General features: G+C 31.6%; 3 protein-coding genes and 1 non-coding gene across 4 annotated transcripts; all 4 read right to left on the reverse strand.

Moving 5' to 3' along the window:
* Positions 1-950: 950 nt before the first annotated feature.
* LOC104747744 (transcription factor bHLH146) lies at positions 951-1,693 on the reverse strand. Its single transcript, XR_015582458.1, has one exon. It is a non-coding gene; the product is annotated as a transcription factor bHLH146 (transcript).
* Positions 1,694-6,014: 4,321 nt separating this feature from the next.
* Positions 6,015-7,735, reverse strand: LOC104747745 (peroxidase 16). Its single transcript, XM_010469435.2, has 4 exons — positions 7,450-7,735; positions 7,161-7,349; positions 6,688-6,853; positions 6,015-6,601 (listed from the first exon to the last, which is right to left on the reverse strand). Exons 1-4 carry the CDS (start codon positions 7,657-7,659, stop codon positions 6,195-6,197), a joined length of 972 nt encoding a protein of 323 aa, XP_010467737.1. The 5' UTR covers positions 7,660-7,735; the 3' UTR covers positions 6,015-6,194.
* Positions 7,736-11,022: 3,287 nt separating this feature from the next.
* On the reverse strand, positions 11,023-12,568 carry LOC104747746 (thioredoxin domain-containing protein 9 homolog). The gene is made up of 4 exons (XM_010469436.3): positions 12,448-12,568; positions 12,071-12,346; positions 11,449-11,607; positions 11,023-11,363 (listed from the first exon to the last, which is right to left on the reverse strand). Exons 1-4 carry the CDS (start codon positions 12,466-12,468, stop codon positions 11,187-11,189), a joined length of 633 nt encoding a protein of 210 aa, XP_010467738.1. The 5' UTR covers positions 12,469-12,568; the 3' UTR covers positions 11,023-11,186.
* Positions 12,569-13,012: 444 nt separating this feature from the next.
* On the reverse strand, positions 13,013-13,462 carry LOC147927340 (uncharacterized). The gene has a single exon (XM_087487413.1). It carries the CDS (start codon positions 13,460-13,462, stop codon positions 13,013-13,015), a length of 450 nt encoding a protein of 149 aa, XP_087343539.1.
* Positions 13,463-16,679: the final 3,217 nt, after the last annotated feature.

Below are 16,679 nucleotides of genomic sequence, written 5' to 3' on the forward strand. Positions count from 1 at the left end.
CAAGGCCTTTGCCTTTGTGTTTTGGCACTTTGGCTACCACCATTTTTAATGGCCTAATGTGATCTTGTCACTCTTCTTTCTCTTATTTTGTCTGATAAATTTCATCTTGAAGATAATATCTAATTTCATTCTAGTCTGCGAGAATTTTCTTTAGTTTTACAAATATAATTGATATATACAATACTTCTACATATAATCAAGATGTCTATCTTGTCTTGTGAGATAGATTGAGATTGTAGTAAAGAATGACTTCGCGAGTCACGTGCAAAGATATGGATGATGACTTCAAATCATAACACTTGCTGTGATCTTACCTCTATTATGTCACCATTCATCTAAAAGTATGTATTATTTGATCATTTTCTTAGTTTTGCCAACCGATCATTTTCTTATATTTCAGATAATACATATTTTGTGACTCACGAATACATCACATCAATGCAAAGAACAATTAATTAAAATCAGTCTTAAAACGAACAAATAAAAAAACTATCAAAAATTTGGTTTGTTTTGGTGTACTCTGATATATATATATATATATATATACCTTTGTTTTGTCTAGTTTCTTTTTCCTTAAGAAAGTTCAGTATTTGATGCTATCTTTGGATGCATCACAAGTCACCACAACCAACAACTACTTCAAATCAAAATGCGTAAACCATCAACAAATAAATAATTATTATTGACCACACCTTAATTCACATGTTGAAGTTAACTGCATTATACTTGTTATTCATATATATGTTAGCTTCTAAATTTCTAACTTTCAACCAATTTTTTTTACGTCAATATAACCTATATTATATAGATTTATAAATTCTGCCTTGTGATTATCCTTATCATATTTAAGCGAAGAAGGAAAAACTTCTTAGCGTTACTTAAAAAGTAGAAAAAGTAGCTAAGTTAGCTTTAAGGATCTTGTTGAAAAGTAAAATAAAAACCCAATCGTAAATTTGTAATAATAATATATTTTCTTAGAAATTACGTAGCTAACTTTTTTTTTTGTTTCTTCTGATGTAAAGATAACACATGAAACAATGAATTAAATTATATCCAAGAAGTATTAATTGTCTTGCACAATAGATTTTAGAACCATCATCTGCAACTCAAGACATACAATGTAGCTTCCTATCTCACTCAAAATCTCCTCCATGTTCATCTCTTCTCCACCTGGCAAAAGCTTCTGCAATTCTTTCAACCTCTTCTTGATCTCTTCTCCTTCTCCGTTGTCGCGGTCTTGGTGTTTTTCTCCTCCTTGCTTCTTGCTCGATCTTTCTATAATCTCGGAAGAAGAAGTATTGCTTACTGGATCATCATGAGGGGAAAGTAATAGCTTCTGTTGCAAGAAACGGCTCCACGCAAATTCTTGAGCAGATAAGACAAAAGCCATGTCTAGTTCATGTTTCACGGTTTGTTCGAAACTTTGGTGGTTGGTTTGTGATGAGGATTTGTTCATGTTGATCTTCTTGAGAGCTGGAACCAAGTGACTCGCGTATCTTCTAGCGAAGACCGCCTTAGGATTCTTGTTTGGCTGAAGAGAAAAGACTCTTTTCCTCTTGTTCATGATTGGCCTCTCCATGTGATACTTTGTTTGTTTCGTAGGAAGTCTACAAAGGAGATACTTATATATATAGCAAGAAACTCACAAGGAGAGAGAGAGAGAGAGATGATGGTTTGATTATGTAGATGTGAAGAAGTAATGTGATATTTCACACGATCGATCACACTTTATGAAGTTATTTCTTTGGATATAAATGAGCTAATATGTGTGTGGGCACAACACAAGTATATGAAAAATCGTAAAAAAGAAATGTAGAAAATAGTGAAAGAGGGTTATAACTAGTAAAATTTTGATATAATTCATGAGTTTCTTTTTTTCTTTATAAATATAAATATTTTAAGATAAATTTGATATGTGTCATGCATATATGTTTTCTTTAACAAGAAGAAAAATAAATCCTACGTTTTTGTCTAGTCACAGCATATTTTACATGACGGTTGAAAATCTTTAAGTGAACAAAAATCCTTTATCCAAATTTTGATCTAATAAGAAAGAATACTTATATAGCTCTTTTCATAAAACTTCTGAAATTAATTAGAAAATGTTAACCAAGATCAAAAGCATAAAAATGTATAGTGGAATTCCCTCGGTTTAAGATTAGCATCAACAATATTCGGTATACGATCTTTGGAAGCTAGTTGAGCAAGATTGATATTAAAGAGAGGGAAATAAAAGAAGAAGAAGTGAATAAATGGGTGATGGAAGAAAAAAACACATGGAGTCACATGGAAGAGCTCTAAATTTGGATGAATCATACCTACCCTAAAAGAGAGGGGGCTTGAGTTCCCTCATTACCATGTGGCTCCGTTGCAACACTATGAAGACATCAACACTCAAACCCCACCTCCTATTAATGTCTTCACATGCCCTTCTCTCTCAATTACATCCACACATTGTATGAGTATACGAATGCATGTCATGTATATATGTATCCATGTGTGCATGTGTTTGTGTCCTTGAGATTTTACCCATTTGTTATATCTTTGTCCTGTACCTCTACTTTACCACCCTCATCAATTACTCTCCTTTTGATTATTCTCTTTGGCTGCACTTGTGATGACTCTTGGAATTATTGGTTTCACCACCCACATCCTTCCATTTTTTGTTTGCAATTTTGAAAACACCAAATTATACTTTGTTTGTATTAATAACGTGACAAAGATTTGTAACCGTTATGTTCAGAATCACAATCAATGGCACACCAATTTTATCTCTTTAATTTTCCACCAAATTGGCTTGTTTGAGCTGATTCTTTTTGTTGACAAAAAAAAAAAAAAGAATTTTATCTCTTCAACATTGTGATTTGTGAATAGTTATAGCACTTGAACCTTCCTAATTTAAGTGGCTTAAGTGTAGTTTAAAAATTATAACAAAAACTGTGAATGGTACTTCAAACATACACCAGAGATAAATTACATTTTTTTGGTGAATAGTAATTACAATCCCTACAGTATCACGTTTTCTTCATACCACACTGCACTTTTTTGGCTCACCATTCACAAGAAAGTTAAGACTGAAGGCGTTAGTAGTTTCCAATTAATATGCTTTGTTACACAGTTTCTGATTTTTCATTTCGTTTTTTTTTTTGTTATTATGATTGAACGTATCTGTTCTATTTAAACGCAGAAGGTTCGGCGACAAAAAAAAAAAAAAAAAACGCAGAAGGTTCAACGTTTCTCTATTACGTACCAAAAATTATGATTTGACTTAAAAAATATAATTCAACGTTTCTCTGTTTATTGGTAATAATAAATATGATTTCACAAACTTGGGTTTTGGCCGTTAATCAGATGGAAGTACTCATGTTAACTATCACATTTCTGGAAATAAATAAACCATTCTCACATAATTACATTTTTAAAAAATAAACATGAACCACTTATATTAATATAATATCCTCAAACTTTAAAACAGAGTATTCAAATTTCCCTATATATTTCGATAAAAACTGTAAAATTCAAAATTACACTGTATATTTATGGTATTCGTCTATATCTCTAAATTGTTTTTGTCTATTGCTGTGAACATATATAGTCCAATTCAAATGTTTAGCCACACTGTGAGATAAGTGAGATTTATTAAACCTGACATAATCAAATGTAAATAAAAATCCTTATCTATCAAAATGTCACTTACTAAACCACTTTGATCCTCTTTCAGATATGCTCAGAGTTCAAAATCTAGCTAGTTTTTTAAAAAGACAACAGTAACTATTTCCGTACATTCTTCTAAACAAACGAACGAATTAAGTATCATAAAATATGATCTCATGAAAATCTGATTCCGCACATTCAGTTATAACCAATAATATAATAAGAGATACATTGAACTATTTTGTCGGTTTGAATGATGATAAATCGTACGAAACTGTCAGAAATTTTGTACAGAGTCTGTGATGGTAAATGGCATGTTATGTATGATTTGTTGATTTGATTAAATATAGTTTAAAAAGGTGACCCAAAGATATGGTTTTGGATTGGGGCCGGGAGGATCATGCATGTGGATTGAATTAAGTACATTGTTTGTATTCTTAATTTGGATGCATTCCCACAAATGCCTCCACGTGCATGCACATTACAACTTGTATCCCTAAGTCCCCTCATTTACATCCTTTGTATACCATAGTACTGGAATGATTAAAACACATTAACTTTTAAGAATTTTAAAAATGATTTAGTATCTTTTAACTGTTGAAACAGGAAGACGATTCTGTTTATACAAGTGCTTAAGATATTTTTGAAAATAATGTATGTATTCAAGAAACTTATGGTGATTGATATAAACAAGCAACACAAATGCTGGAGGTCATCAACGCAGTTTTTAGAATGCTATTTATAAGTGGGACATCGATCCTGATTTAGTTTAGATTCAATATGTCAAAGATTGGATGATGTTATTTTCCATACTTAGTCAAAAAAACCTTTAATAGGTTTTATTTATTATAGAGAGACTGAAGAGAGTTTGACCAGATTTCCTCGTTTTTGGTTAGAATTGCAACAACGACTCTCGTCCTCCTTCACATCTTTTTTTTATTTTTCTTTTTTTTTTGCCATTTTTTTTAGTTTTGTTAATTCGAAATCTTTTATCAAAACAAAAATCCTAGACAAATCTTACGTACATCGCGTGCAATAAACTTGTAACACACCCACACAAGCTTATACAGACAAATCTTAACTATAGTTTTTTAAAAAATTTGGAATTGGGGTAAATAAAGTGGATTTTTATTTATACAAACCCATGGTGTTTCTACCTAGACAAGAAATCCAGGTGAGAAAATTCCACCTCCTTCGAGTTCTATGTTTCACTTTACTGACACCATATACTTCGATTGATATCTATTCTGATGTGATCATGTTCATTTGTAAGCATCAGATATCCAGATGAACATGAAATGTTATTGAAATGCTAGCTTGTTTCTTTTATAAGTGTATATATTTGAGATTTGCTTTGTGTGGTCACCGAGTTTGCCCCAAGTAGTTTTCTCCCTGTTGGTAGTCGTCGAAATCTAAAAGAACTAATTTTATGAAGCATGTTGTTGGACCTATATAAACAATGGAACATGATGGAATTATTTAAGATTCTTTAAGATGACAAGTGCCTAATAAACAGCAAGTTCAAGCAATAACAAATCAGCTCTTATTATAATAAAACGTATTGCCAACATGTCTCTTATTTATGGGCCTATTTTTTTTTCTTCCATTTGGTGATTATTACGACAATTTTTAAATTTCTTGAAAATCCAAGTGAAAGCTGTTTTTTACTTGCACAAGGCGGAGGGAGAGAAGAGTCATGTTGGATACAATCCAAGTCCCACATCTGAAGTTTGAAGGGACTATCATTAATATATAAAGGGTTAGGGTCAATCTACTAATTGTCAATTGGTTTTTAGTTAGAAGTCCATGATAAGCCCAAATTTAACATGGTATCAGAGCCCAAGGTTAAAAATCCTGGTGGATTTAGAAAAAGTGGATAAGGACATGCCTCTTGTTAACCCGAGTAATGGGGCCCAAGAAGGGGTTTATTATCGGTCCAAGTGGGATCGGTTCGAGATGGAGTTGTCATCTCGAGGAGGCGTGGTCCTTGGATTGAAGGGGAGATTGTTGGATACAATCCAAGTCCCACATCTGAAGTTTGAAGGGACTATCATTAATATATAAAGAGTTAGGGTCAATCTACTAATTGCCAATTGGTTTTTAGTTAGAAGTCCATGATAAGCCTAAATTTAACAAGTCATCTGATGGATTTAAAAAAATTATATGAGTCAATCCCAGTTAACCTAATGGATTTGATATTTTGATGGTATAGCCCTTTAGGTTAGGGCTGATAGTTATCGACCCGGTTACTAAAAACACTATGGGTTATGGTTTGAGTTTGATCAATTTGTCTATAAACACTATGGGTTATATAGAATGTAAATTGTGGATATCCTTATCAATATTACACAACTTTTAAATGTGGTATGTAAATTATGGAATTATCAATATTTTTATCAAACATTGAGAAATGCGGTTCCAACATCCAAATAAGGTGGTCGAAGTTTTTTTTTTCCGTCAATGAACCACCGGAATACAAAAAAAATGTTAAATAAAAAAATGCAAAATTCTTAACGTAAAATATAACAAACAACAAATCACTAGTTGATACGTGAACAATCACGTCTTATCTCACCGGCGTTGCCGGTTTTAACTCCAACCCGACCCAACTTCGTTATAGCAGAAACAAAAGCCTGTCTAAACGCTACTTCACTAGAAGCAAATGAATTGACAGTTGATCTAGACCGTTGATCAGAGAACAAAACTTGATCGGACGTGAACAAACCCATCCCTTTTTGGAGGTTTTTGAAGTAAGCATTGTCAAAGGTATTTGGAGTAGTCGGATCCATGTTAATCGCGATTCTCGGGTCGATTTTGATGGGGCACATTTTTCTCAATTGTAACGCGTAACGAATGTTTAATGTTGGATCGATCGTGCGTTTAGGACTAAAATTGTAAATTCTTTTTGAAAACTTTCCACAATGTGCGAATCCGATAGTGTGCGCTCCTATAACAATTAAGCAACTGTTAGAATGGTATTAATATATGAGATTGATGAAATCGGTCTAACTCGATTTGCTTCAGTTTAAGTACCTGAGAGTGCAATCATATCAGTTTGGGATAGACCGTGACGAGCGAACATAGTGTTAAGCTGGTTCAAATTGAAACCAGGTTGAGGTAGACTGTGTTGAACGCTAGCCACTGTCGATAGTCTGCCGTCTCTCCTCCCTAGCTCTACCGGATAGTTCGGTCCTCCGGTCTGCCAATAATGTATTATTTTAAAATTGTAATATCTTTTATTAGCAATGACAAAAATGTTTATAACGTGAACACAGAATAATAGTAACGGAGTCCTCTTATTTCACCTACTTAGTAAATACAATGGTTTCCAAGAGCCCAACATGATGGATATGTTTTTTTTTTGGTACTCGCGTATAATTATAATCATGATATTTGATTTACTTAATACTTTATAATTTACCTAGTTAAACGAAACAGTCACGTACAAATATGGTACTTAGAATTTTGAAAAGATGTCAAACAAAACAATAAAAATAATTTTATACCAGAACAACGACGTCACGAGTGGCGAGAGCCAAAATGTCAGCACATGAGACTTTGTTACGGCAGTTAGGATCCCTATCAACGGCCTGCTTCGCCTTCGCCACGGTGTCGAATCCATCTCCGGCGAGTGACACGTCATCAGGGTGATCCTTCTCCGACGGTGATGCCAGCAATATTGAAGCATCACATCCCTATATATATAACGTTAAACAGTCAAACGATATATATATATATTCAAGATAATGAGTCTTAGAAAGGATTATTGGTAGTTTGATTAAAAAAAGATCTTACACGGACGAAGCAGTCATGGAAGAAAAGGCGGAGGGTTGCTGGAGCCGTTACAAAAGTCTGTTGAAACTTTTGGCGGACGGCATTGCGGACGATGGTTTCGACGTTAGGACATGAGTTCCGGTAAAAATTTGTCTGAAGCTGAGCAGAGACAGATGAAGAAAAGAGAATGAGAAGAAGAGCAGCAATGGAGAAGCTGCGATGGTTCTTCATAGCTTAATTAGAAAGTTAATGTTGTGTTTCTTGTGTGTTTGTTTCTATTTATAGAGAGGATCATGTTTTAATTAACGGTTACGTATGGTACATGCAATACAATATAGTTTTATAGGATGTTGATGAATACAATTATGATAATGAATTTGTTACAGTCTGTAATGTTCAATCATAGATTTTGACAATATGACATGAGGCTTGGGTGAGGCTCACACACTCACTCGTATTTTCATTTCTTGTATTATATTTTTCTTGTATATCGGCTTTTATATATATATATATATATATATATATATATATAATTTAGATGTGCATTAAAAAAGAGTTGAATTGACTAAAAACATAATTATGAAGAAAAATTATTTTTAGTTACAATTAAAAAAATTGTATTTTCTCACTAATATAATTTTCTGAACCAAAAGCAAAATCTAAGATTTTCGACCTGTTAAAATCTAAACCAATCTCAGTGTCAAGTATAAATTCATGTTAATCATGATCTTATCTTTGCCAACTCAAAGACATGTTACCACTTCGCAGCAACTACTTGAACAAGAGGGACTAAGAAGAAGAACTCATGTGATATGATCTATATATATTACATAATTACATCCCTCTCAAGATCTAAGTTTGCAACGAGGGATGAGATCTAAAGTTGACTAGTGATGAAAAGTGACTTTTGGTATTTTGATTGTAAAGATTTTTTTTTTTTTTGTAAATGAAAACGCATCACGGGAGATGAGATATATGCAGTAAATTAAGCTGATTGGTCTGTTATATAATTTCTCCAATGGATTAAGACAAATATTAATATAAATATTGAGAACTCTAAACAATTGTCAGCTCATCACATGCAATGAAACCTTGATTCAAGGAAGAAACTACGCAGCCTGTGACATAATCTCTTTGCTGTTCTTAGTTTTCGTGTATTGACTGATAAACACATTAAAATTTTTGTTGTTTTGTGTGTGAAAAACCTCTACCCCCTCGTTGATTATATATCAATACAATAAAAATAGGATGTGTTCTTTCCAGTGTTGACACCTCAGCTTTTTAGTTGAAGGAGAAGTTAACACATCAATTAAAATATTTAACCAATAAAATTATAACATTAATACACATCAGTTTTTTATTTGTCTACATGGACACATAATTGAACCAATAGACTAAGAGGCAGAGCATTATCGATATTATATAATTGAATATGGTGCACAAAACGTTTCTATGATTCTATTCCATGTATGAATGTATTACATATGTTGCCGTGACTAAAAAGATACAAAAATTAACAGCCAAACGAGAAAACTTACCAAATTAAATTTATAAGATGAACTCTAGAATAGGTATATGATTTAGAGGCAAAGTTGATGATTTTAGAACAAAAAAGATGGCAAATTCAGAACCAGAGAATTAGAGAAATAAACAATAGTGAACAAGGGTATGTGCAGTAAAGAGGCTAGAGGAAGAAGAAAAAATGATCTCTAGGTTAATTGATTTTTTTCTGTTGTTTTCTAAAAAAGTAATATTTATTAGAGAGATATTTTATAAATAATTTGTAGCTATTATTTATGAACAAAAACAAAAAATAAATAATAATAAAAGATTAACACCTTTGGAGATTTGAACTGAGAATGTGAAGACCAGAATAAACTGAGCACTACAACTAGACTACATATCGCTACACAATATTTGGGCCGAAATTTTTTTAATAAATAATCGGCCGCAAGCACTTGTTTGTTTCGCTTGTATCATTCGCAGGCTCTGTTGACAGCTGTCTAACTTAGAATGCATCAAAGTTGCTAAAATAGATTTTAAAAACATATAACTCACAAGAAGTCACTTATTCAATAAAAAATGCAAACAAAGTCAATGTTATCAAAACCTGCATGCTAATGATTCATTTAACAAGTTGATCAACAAGTAAAATCTAAAACCAAATACCAGTTAACATTTATAATTTCATTTATAACTTGTCAAATCTTAAAATAGATAGCCAATTAAATTAAATAATACAGTTAAACATTTCATGTCCTGTAAAAATCCTTTTATGTTCCACATCACTTCTATCATTAGTCAATAGTATTGATTTGTGATATTAACAAGTTATGATTAGTTACATTATTCATTTCTTTTGTTTATTTTTGTCAACGCTTTGGTATTCTAAATTTGAGAACAAACCATACAATTGCTTCTCGACCAAAAAGAAAAAAAACCATACAATTGCTTAATCTACACTTCATTCTAAGAGTGCGCTACGTTAATCTCTCAAGCCTGTGTGGAGGATAAACATCAGTTATTGGATTCTTGGAGCAACATACATAAACTTTACGTATTATCAAACAAAAATTATCATATGTCTATCTTATAACATGCATTTACTACAAATAGATATGTGATTTCTTTTATTGTGATGATTGTAGTGTTTGAATTTTCATTAAGCCAATTATACAATTAAATTTATCTGACTTAAAATGTAAACACATAACAAATACTACGAGATTACAAACTATTGTATGTTTTGTTTTCAGTACATTTCTATATTTTATCATTGTGTAAATCATAATTTTTATGATTAATATAATTTCAGAAAATTAAAATTATATATTTAACATCAAATATATTAAAAATGTATTACAAATATCCGCGGCATCGCGCGGGTCTAACCTAGTAATTTTAATAAAGTCCCGGAGAAAATAGTGATCTATATAATATAGGAGTCGGGGAAAGAAAATGCCGAAAATATGGTATTTTTTAAAAGTCAATAAAAAAAGTAAGATATATTTAGGTTCGTAAACTTTGTTGGAATTGCTATTTGTAAACTTTGGTAATCTACATGAATATACAAAGTTTTTGAAAAGGAAAAAAAATTGGTAGTTGACTTAAAAAAAAAAAATTGGAGAGCTGTTATATTAATTAATTGGCTTGTACATAAAATTGGAAGAGCGTGGATAATCTTGTGGCTGGAGGCTCTACGCACTTGCATCTGCATAATCTTATGAGTTATGGCTGCAGCTCCGGCGAACTCCCTAAAGGTACCTTCCAACGCACTTGGCATTTGTCAAGATATCTAAACAGTCTCCATTTGTGAGTGTTTCCCTTCTTAGAATTTCATTGAAAAGAGTATTGTATTTCATGCCTAAACTATCTACTTGGGGCACTTGTATATAAAATCTCGTTCATTTGAAATATCGGACTTTAGTTCAACATTGGGAATATGTGTTCATTTATTATTATAAACAATACTTGAATGGCAAAGTTCATATATGGGCACATTGACGTTGTGAATGTCTTTGGTCTGACAATTTAGTTCTTATTCTAAGCTTTTGCGCCTGTGACTTGATGGTGGCAGGCACTTGAATGGCAAAGTTCATCAAGTACAAGTTCTTTCGAATGACCAAAATTTAAAAGGTCAAAATCCATTTGACATCATCTCCTACTTTGTATTACACATCACAACAACTCATTTCACACATACAGACGACTCACAAAGAAAATGCTGAAATATAAGAGTGTTTGAAAACATTTGGGATTTATTCCGAGTCAGAATCAGAACGAGCACTCTGCCTTACGTTCCTTCTGACTTGTGTAGTAGACTTTGGTTTATGAGATGACTCTCCCTCGTAATGGATCACTTGCGCTCTGGCTATTCTCTCTTCCAAATCCTCTGTGCTGAAATCATCTTTCCCTCCCAGCTCATTGAACCCAACCTATCGACAACAGTGATCATACATTAACTCATATCCCAAAGAGATAACAAAACATTCGTGTTTAAGCAGTTATCATTATCAATACCACATAATCATCCACTTTAGTGCTCTTAATCAAGGCAAGAGTTGGAAGAACAACAATCTTGAGCCTCTCAGCCAAGAATGGACTTTTCTCAGCTTGTATTTTCACGAAACGCGTCTCAATGTGTTGCTTTGCCAATATACTCATGTGCTTATCCATCACCTACACAAACATTTCCATTTATAAAACATCAATCATCCCAAAAAATAAATAACACGACACACTCTCAATACACAATAAGTATTGTAAGCTTTCTAAACATCAATGCAAGTAGATACAAACTTGAGTCTGATGCTCAAAACATGTCTAGTGGCTATGCTAAAACCAATATACCATTTATAAACATCAATCATTCCAAAACACACACGACAAGATCATCTTCACAGAGACAAGCAATAGACAAGAATGAGCATTGTAAGCTTATAATAGTATTCCCTGCATCACATCTCCAAGCTCTAAGAAACTCACATCATCAAGCAATGCAGAATGATTCACAAACTTGAATCTTTTACACCAAAACAGGTCTTGAGGCAATGAACAAGAAGCACCATTTTTGAATTCCTAACATCTCTAATCAAAGATCATACACATTCGCAAATTGAAACGAGAGGATACGAATGCATACTTTACAGGGCCAATTCTCGCGGTAGAAGTGGCATACGACGCGTTCGCTAGCTTTAACGACGGTGAAGAAGTCTTTCTCTGAATGGATCTCAGAGTATTCGCCATGTCCAAGACTCATCCAACGTTTCTTTTTCTCGGCCATTTTCTTCATCTGCTTTAACCTTCTCTCCCTCAGAACCTCTAGATCGTCTTCGTCAAGCTTCTCTAAGGAAGCGATCTCGTCGTCTATCTTATCCTCCATGGCTTTCGCCACCGTTAGAACTTGCTTCTCCAGAATCTGCCATGGAATTAAAAAACAAAAAACAAATTACAAATCAAAATCGAGATAAATTACCCATTGCATAAGATAGAATCAAAATTGCATTTTCGAAATTGTACCTCTTGAATTGGATTCGCCATGGTTGTTGTTTTTTTCTGCAGTTCTGAGGATTTCAAAATTTTCTGAAGATCTTGCAGATTAGGTTTTTTCTACCTTTAATTAGTATCTTATGAAGAAGATGATTATCACGTGACAGTCCACGTGACTTTAATAGTGTTAAGAAATATTGGGCCTATTGATTATAAAAGAGGCCCATTCAATCAAGCAAATCGGTTTCGTGGAAATTATTTACATAAAATCTAATTGCTGCATAAAATCAAAGTGAGTTGTATTCAATGGGCTGCTCAAAGTATGAATGATCTCCATGTTGAGGAAATTGAGATAATGTACGTGGTTTCTTACCGGAAGCAATGACCAATGTTGTTTGTTTTTTTTTTTTGACGATCAAACCCCATGTATGTTGTTTGTTCTTTGTTGAGGTATCGACGAGCTTACATGGGAAAAACAGAAATCTCGTGCTCTTGCACATTTCGTAAGTTTATCGGTACGAATATTATCCTCTCGGAAAATATATCTAATACTAAAATCAGCAAATCTATCTCTGAAATGAATAAAATCCTTCAGTTATGATGAAAAGGTCGGCCAATCCTCAATATTAGACGTCATCCTTAGGAGGTCTGAACAATCCGTAGCAATAAGAGCTTTATCCAAGTCCAACGCTAATAAGCACTCCATCGCCAAAATAAGGGTATCTAACTCTGCATGTAATGGGGATAAGCTTCTGCGCAATCCTTTTAGCCCCATGTGCAGGATTCTATCACCGATAGACGCAATCCAGCCATGCCCACTCCTATCCACCTCTGTATGCCAAGATCCATCTATAAAGCATATAAGAGATTCTTGAGGAATTGGGATCAAAGGTCTGCATGCTTCTACTACCGCTGGTGCTAAGTCTCTGTTATTTGCTCTTCTCCAAACTTCTTCTTCTTGGATAGCTTTCTCCAGTGTATCTTGTGGAGATTCAGAGAAATTTTTAAACACTTTCTTATTTCTTGCCTTCCAAATGTACCACATCATCCACGGGAACATCAATGACCAATGTTGTTTATACACTAGCTTAAGTTTATTCGATTATCGTAAATCCATGTAAGATTTTTTTTTTTTTTTTTTTTTTTTATTACTAGTGAAATCAAAATATATGAATTTTAAAATAACATGTACTATCTAGGAATTAAATCCATCTATTTTTTTAATTTTCAAATCCACTTAAATCCATTTATAATATAATGTGAAATTTTTAAATCTAAAAACAAATCACTAAAGGAATAACAAAGGAATTTCATTAGTATTTATAATTTATATTAACCAATAACACATGAATTAATAACGATTTTAAAATTAATAATTCAATAACATATGATTTGTGTTTTTAGTAGAGCGAATGAATAACTTATTTATAATGACCGGACTCAAATACAAATATGTCGTGATGTTGGAAATCCATGAATATTATCCGACACAAATGGAACAACCTCTTAAGTTTTCCTAGTTTCTAGCTTAAATTACTCTTTTTTAGCAGTATTTAATTTGTTTTTCAAATCATTTAAGGCTTTTTCCGTCTTATAATACCTAAAATAAAAGAAATAATTAAATATTTTTGTTTGTCAAGTCATTTATGAATATACACATCTCTACCATTACATAAAATAATAGTAACAGTGATGAGTCAATGTAGAACTGTAGAAGCATAACTAAGTGAGCATTAAAACCGGTGAGAAACATATATTAGTATTATGTGTGATGTCCATTTCCTATTATTAATATATTATGTGTGATGTCCATTTCCTATTATTAATATATTTGTCGTAATCTAATTCATTTAAATTTGAAAAAAAATTGTAACAATTTGATGACTATCTTTGGTTTGATCTTTTATCAACTATTTCTTTGAGAATCTATGTTTACTAATCTGTATATATGAAAAATTTGTGGCACCCTTAGTCTTGTGTGATAAATACATGGAGGTTTTCACAAACTTATGCATGTTTGATAACATATATGATCTCATTTTAGTTGTTTAATTTTCATATGAGTTAGCAACTTAGATTCATATCTTTATCAACTATTCAAGAATCAAATTTTTTTGATAATAACACATAATCTAGTATGCTCTTTTAAGATTATCCATTAATCAATACTTTCAAATAACTTAAGAATGTACACTGAAAATGAACAAATTTGGACAAGTAACTAGGTGTGTTAAAAGCTGACATTTTCCGCTTTTAATTTAGAACAATCTTCTTCTTCATCATTTGAAAAGAAAATACTAAGCTTAATCAATCGAGACATATAAGATAGTGAATATTTTAAAAAGTATGTGTCTTATACACTAAAATTATATGAAGCCTATTCTTTTGCACAATTTAGATATACGTTAAGTTTTTGTTTTATATTTTCCAATCATGAGTTTAATTTGAATCAGTATTGTTTATTCAGTATTATTATACTCGTTTCTTTACTAGATTTAATAGGATTTAATACTCGTTTCTCTATTGGATTATGCAGGATGGTTTCACAAGCTCAACGGAATGCCAGGGCAAATGTTTCACCTAAGCGTAAGAAGAGAAAGCTTCAGAAGCCTCACAACAAGCCAGCTGGTGGGTTTTGTTGTTTTTTGCATCTTATCATTAAATTTGGGTTTTGTGATTGAGAGCCTAATTTTGCTTTAATTTTCAGGTACCGGTCCTGATCTGCTCTATGTTTCGCACAAAGATCCTATTACTGTCGTGAATTATTTGCAAAACATTGCAAAAATATATATATCAATGTAATGGTGAATTATTTGTAAATAAGACATATCAAAGTGGAATAAGTATAGTTTTTCAGGATACAAAGGTTAAAGGTAGACTTACAAATGATAAGATGCAGTGTGGGGAAAAGTTTACGTAAATTTGGATTTATTTGGTACAAAATAATAGTAATAAATTATTTATTCTATATATTTTATAAAATTGTATATTTAATTTACTTAATTTCATACTCGGATTTCGATCCGTAGTTGATACTACTATTTCGGTTTGGATGCAATATCAAATTCGTTAATTATAAATTCGGTAAAGTCTTAAAAAAACCCAACATAACATGTATTGACATGTGATCTGGTATTACAAACTGATGTGATCATGTTTAACAATCTTAATATACCAAATTTGCAATAGTGATTGGTGTTAATATTAACAGCGTTGCAGTTATTGGTATAATATGTTAGTATATATTAACTTTATATGTAAAAATTATAATTAGATTATGTATATGTATATTGTCAACATTATACACTTAGTATTGTTTATATAGTAAATATTGTGTATAAAAAATAAGTTTTAGCTAATTAAATAGTTTGTATTGTTTCCTAAGATTTCTGAAATAATAAATAAAATCTGTTAAATAATTTCAAAAATATTGTTTTATTATTTTGTAAACAAAATATAAACTTTTATTTTGTTAGTTATTAGATTAACTAAAATGCAATAGTAATTTTTGTAATATGCCACATCAAAGCTAGTTAAAGTTCTAGCAATATTATTTAAATAAATATATAGAAATATTTTTAAAATATAAGTAATGTTGTATCTTAGTTTTAAAATATATCTGTCATTATTAAATGATTTAGATATGCAAATATTTAATCTTAGTTTTATAAATAAAATTAAGTTTTATAATTTTGTAAATAGTTTGTTATTGTTTCCTAAAATCTCTGAAACAATAAATAGATTCTGTTAAATAATTTTATTAAATAATTTCAAAAATATTATTTCATTATTTTATAAACCAATATGAATTTTTGTTTTGTTAGTTATTAAATTAATTAAATATTTTGTAATATGCCACATGATCGTAGGGTTAAACTTTAACTACATTTCTTAAATAAATTTAATAAGTATAGAGAGATTGAAGTTGAACAATATGCATATCTTGGAAGATTACAAGAGTTTATGCAACTATTTTTTTAGAGAAGGATACTTTTCAGTGTCGACATCTTGCGTCCAATACTTTTCTACATTTTTTCTTTATTTTTCTCGTCAATCCCTAGGAAAATTGGAAATAAATGATCACTAAATCTTTTTTGTCCAAATACCTTTGTTTGAAAATGGTTATTGTTACCTAAAATACACATACAAATAAATAAACCTTCTTAAGTGGGCCCTATATCTATTCTCGATCCATGGACCCATCCATATTCGATGGCTGGTTTGTTACGTTTAAGAGGCTTTAAAACCCTATAAATCAATAA

The sequence above is a fragment of the Camelina sativa genome, chromosome 15 (genome assembly GCF_030686135.1).
Source record: "Camelina sativa cultivar CO46 ecotype springtype chromosome 15, ASM3068613v1".
Lineage (NCBI taxonomy): Eukaryota > Viridiplantae > Streptophyta > Magnoliopsida > Brassicales > Brassicaceae > Camelina > Camelina sativa.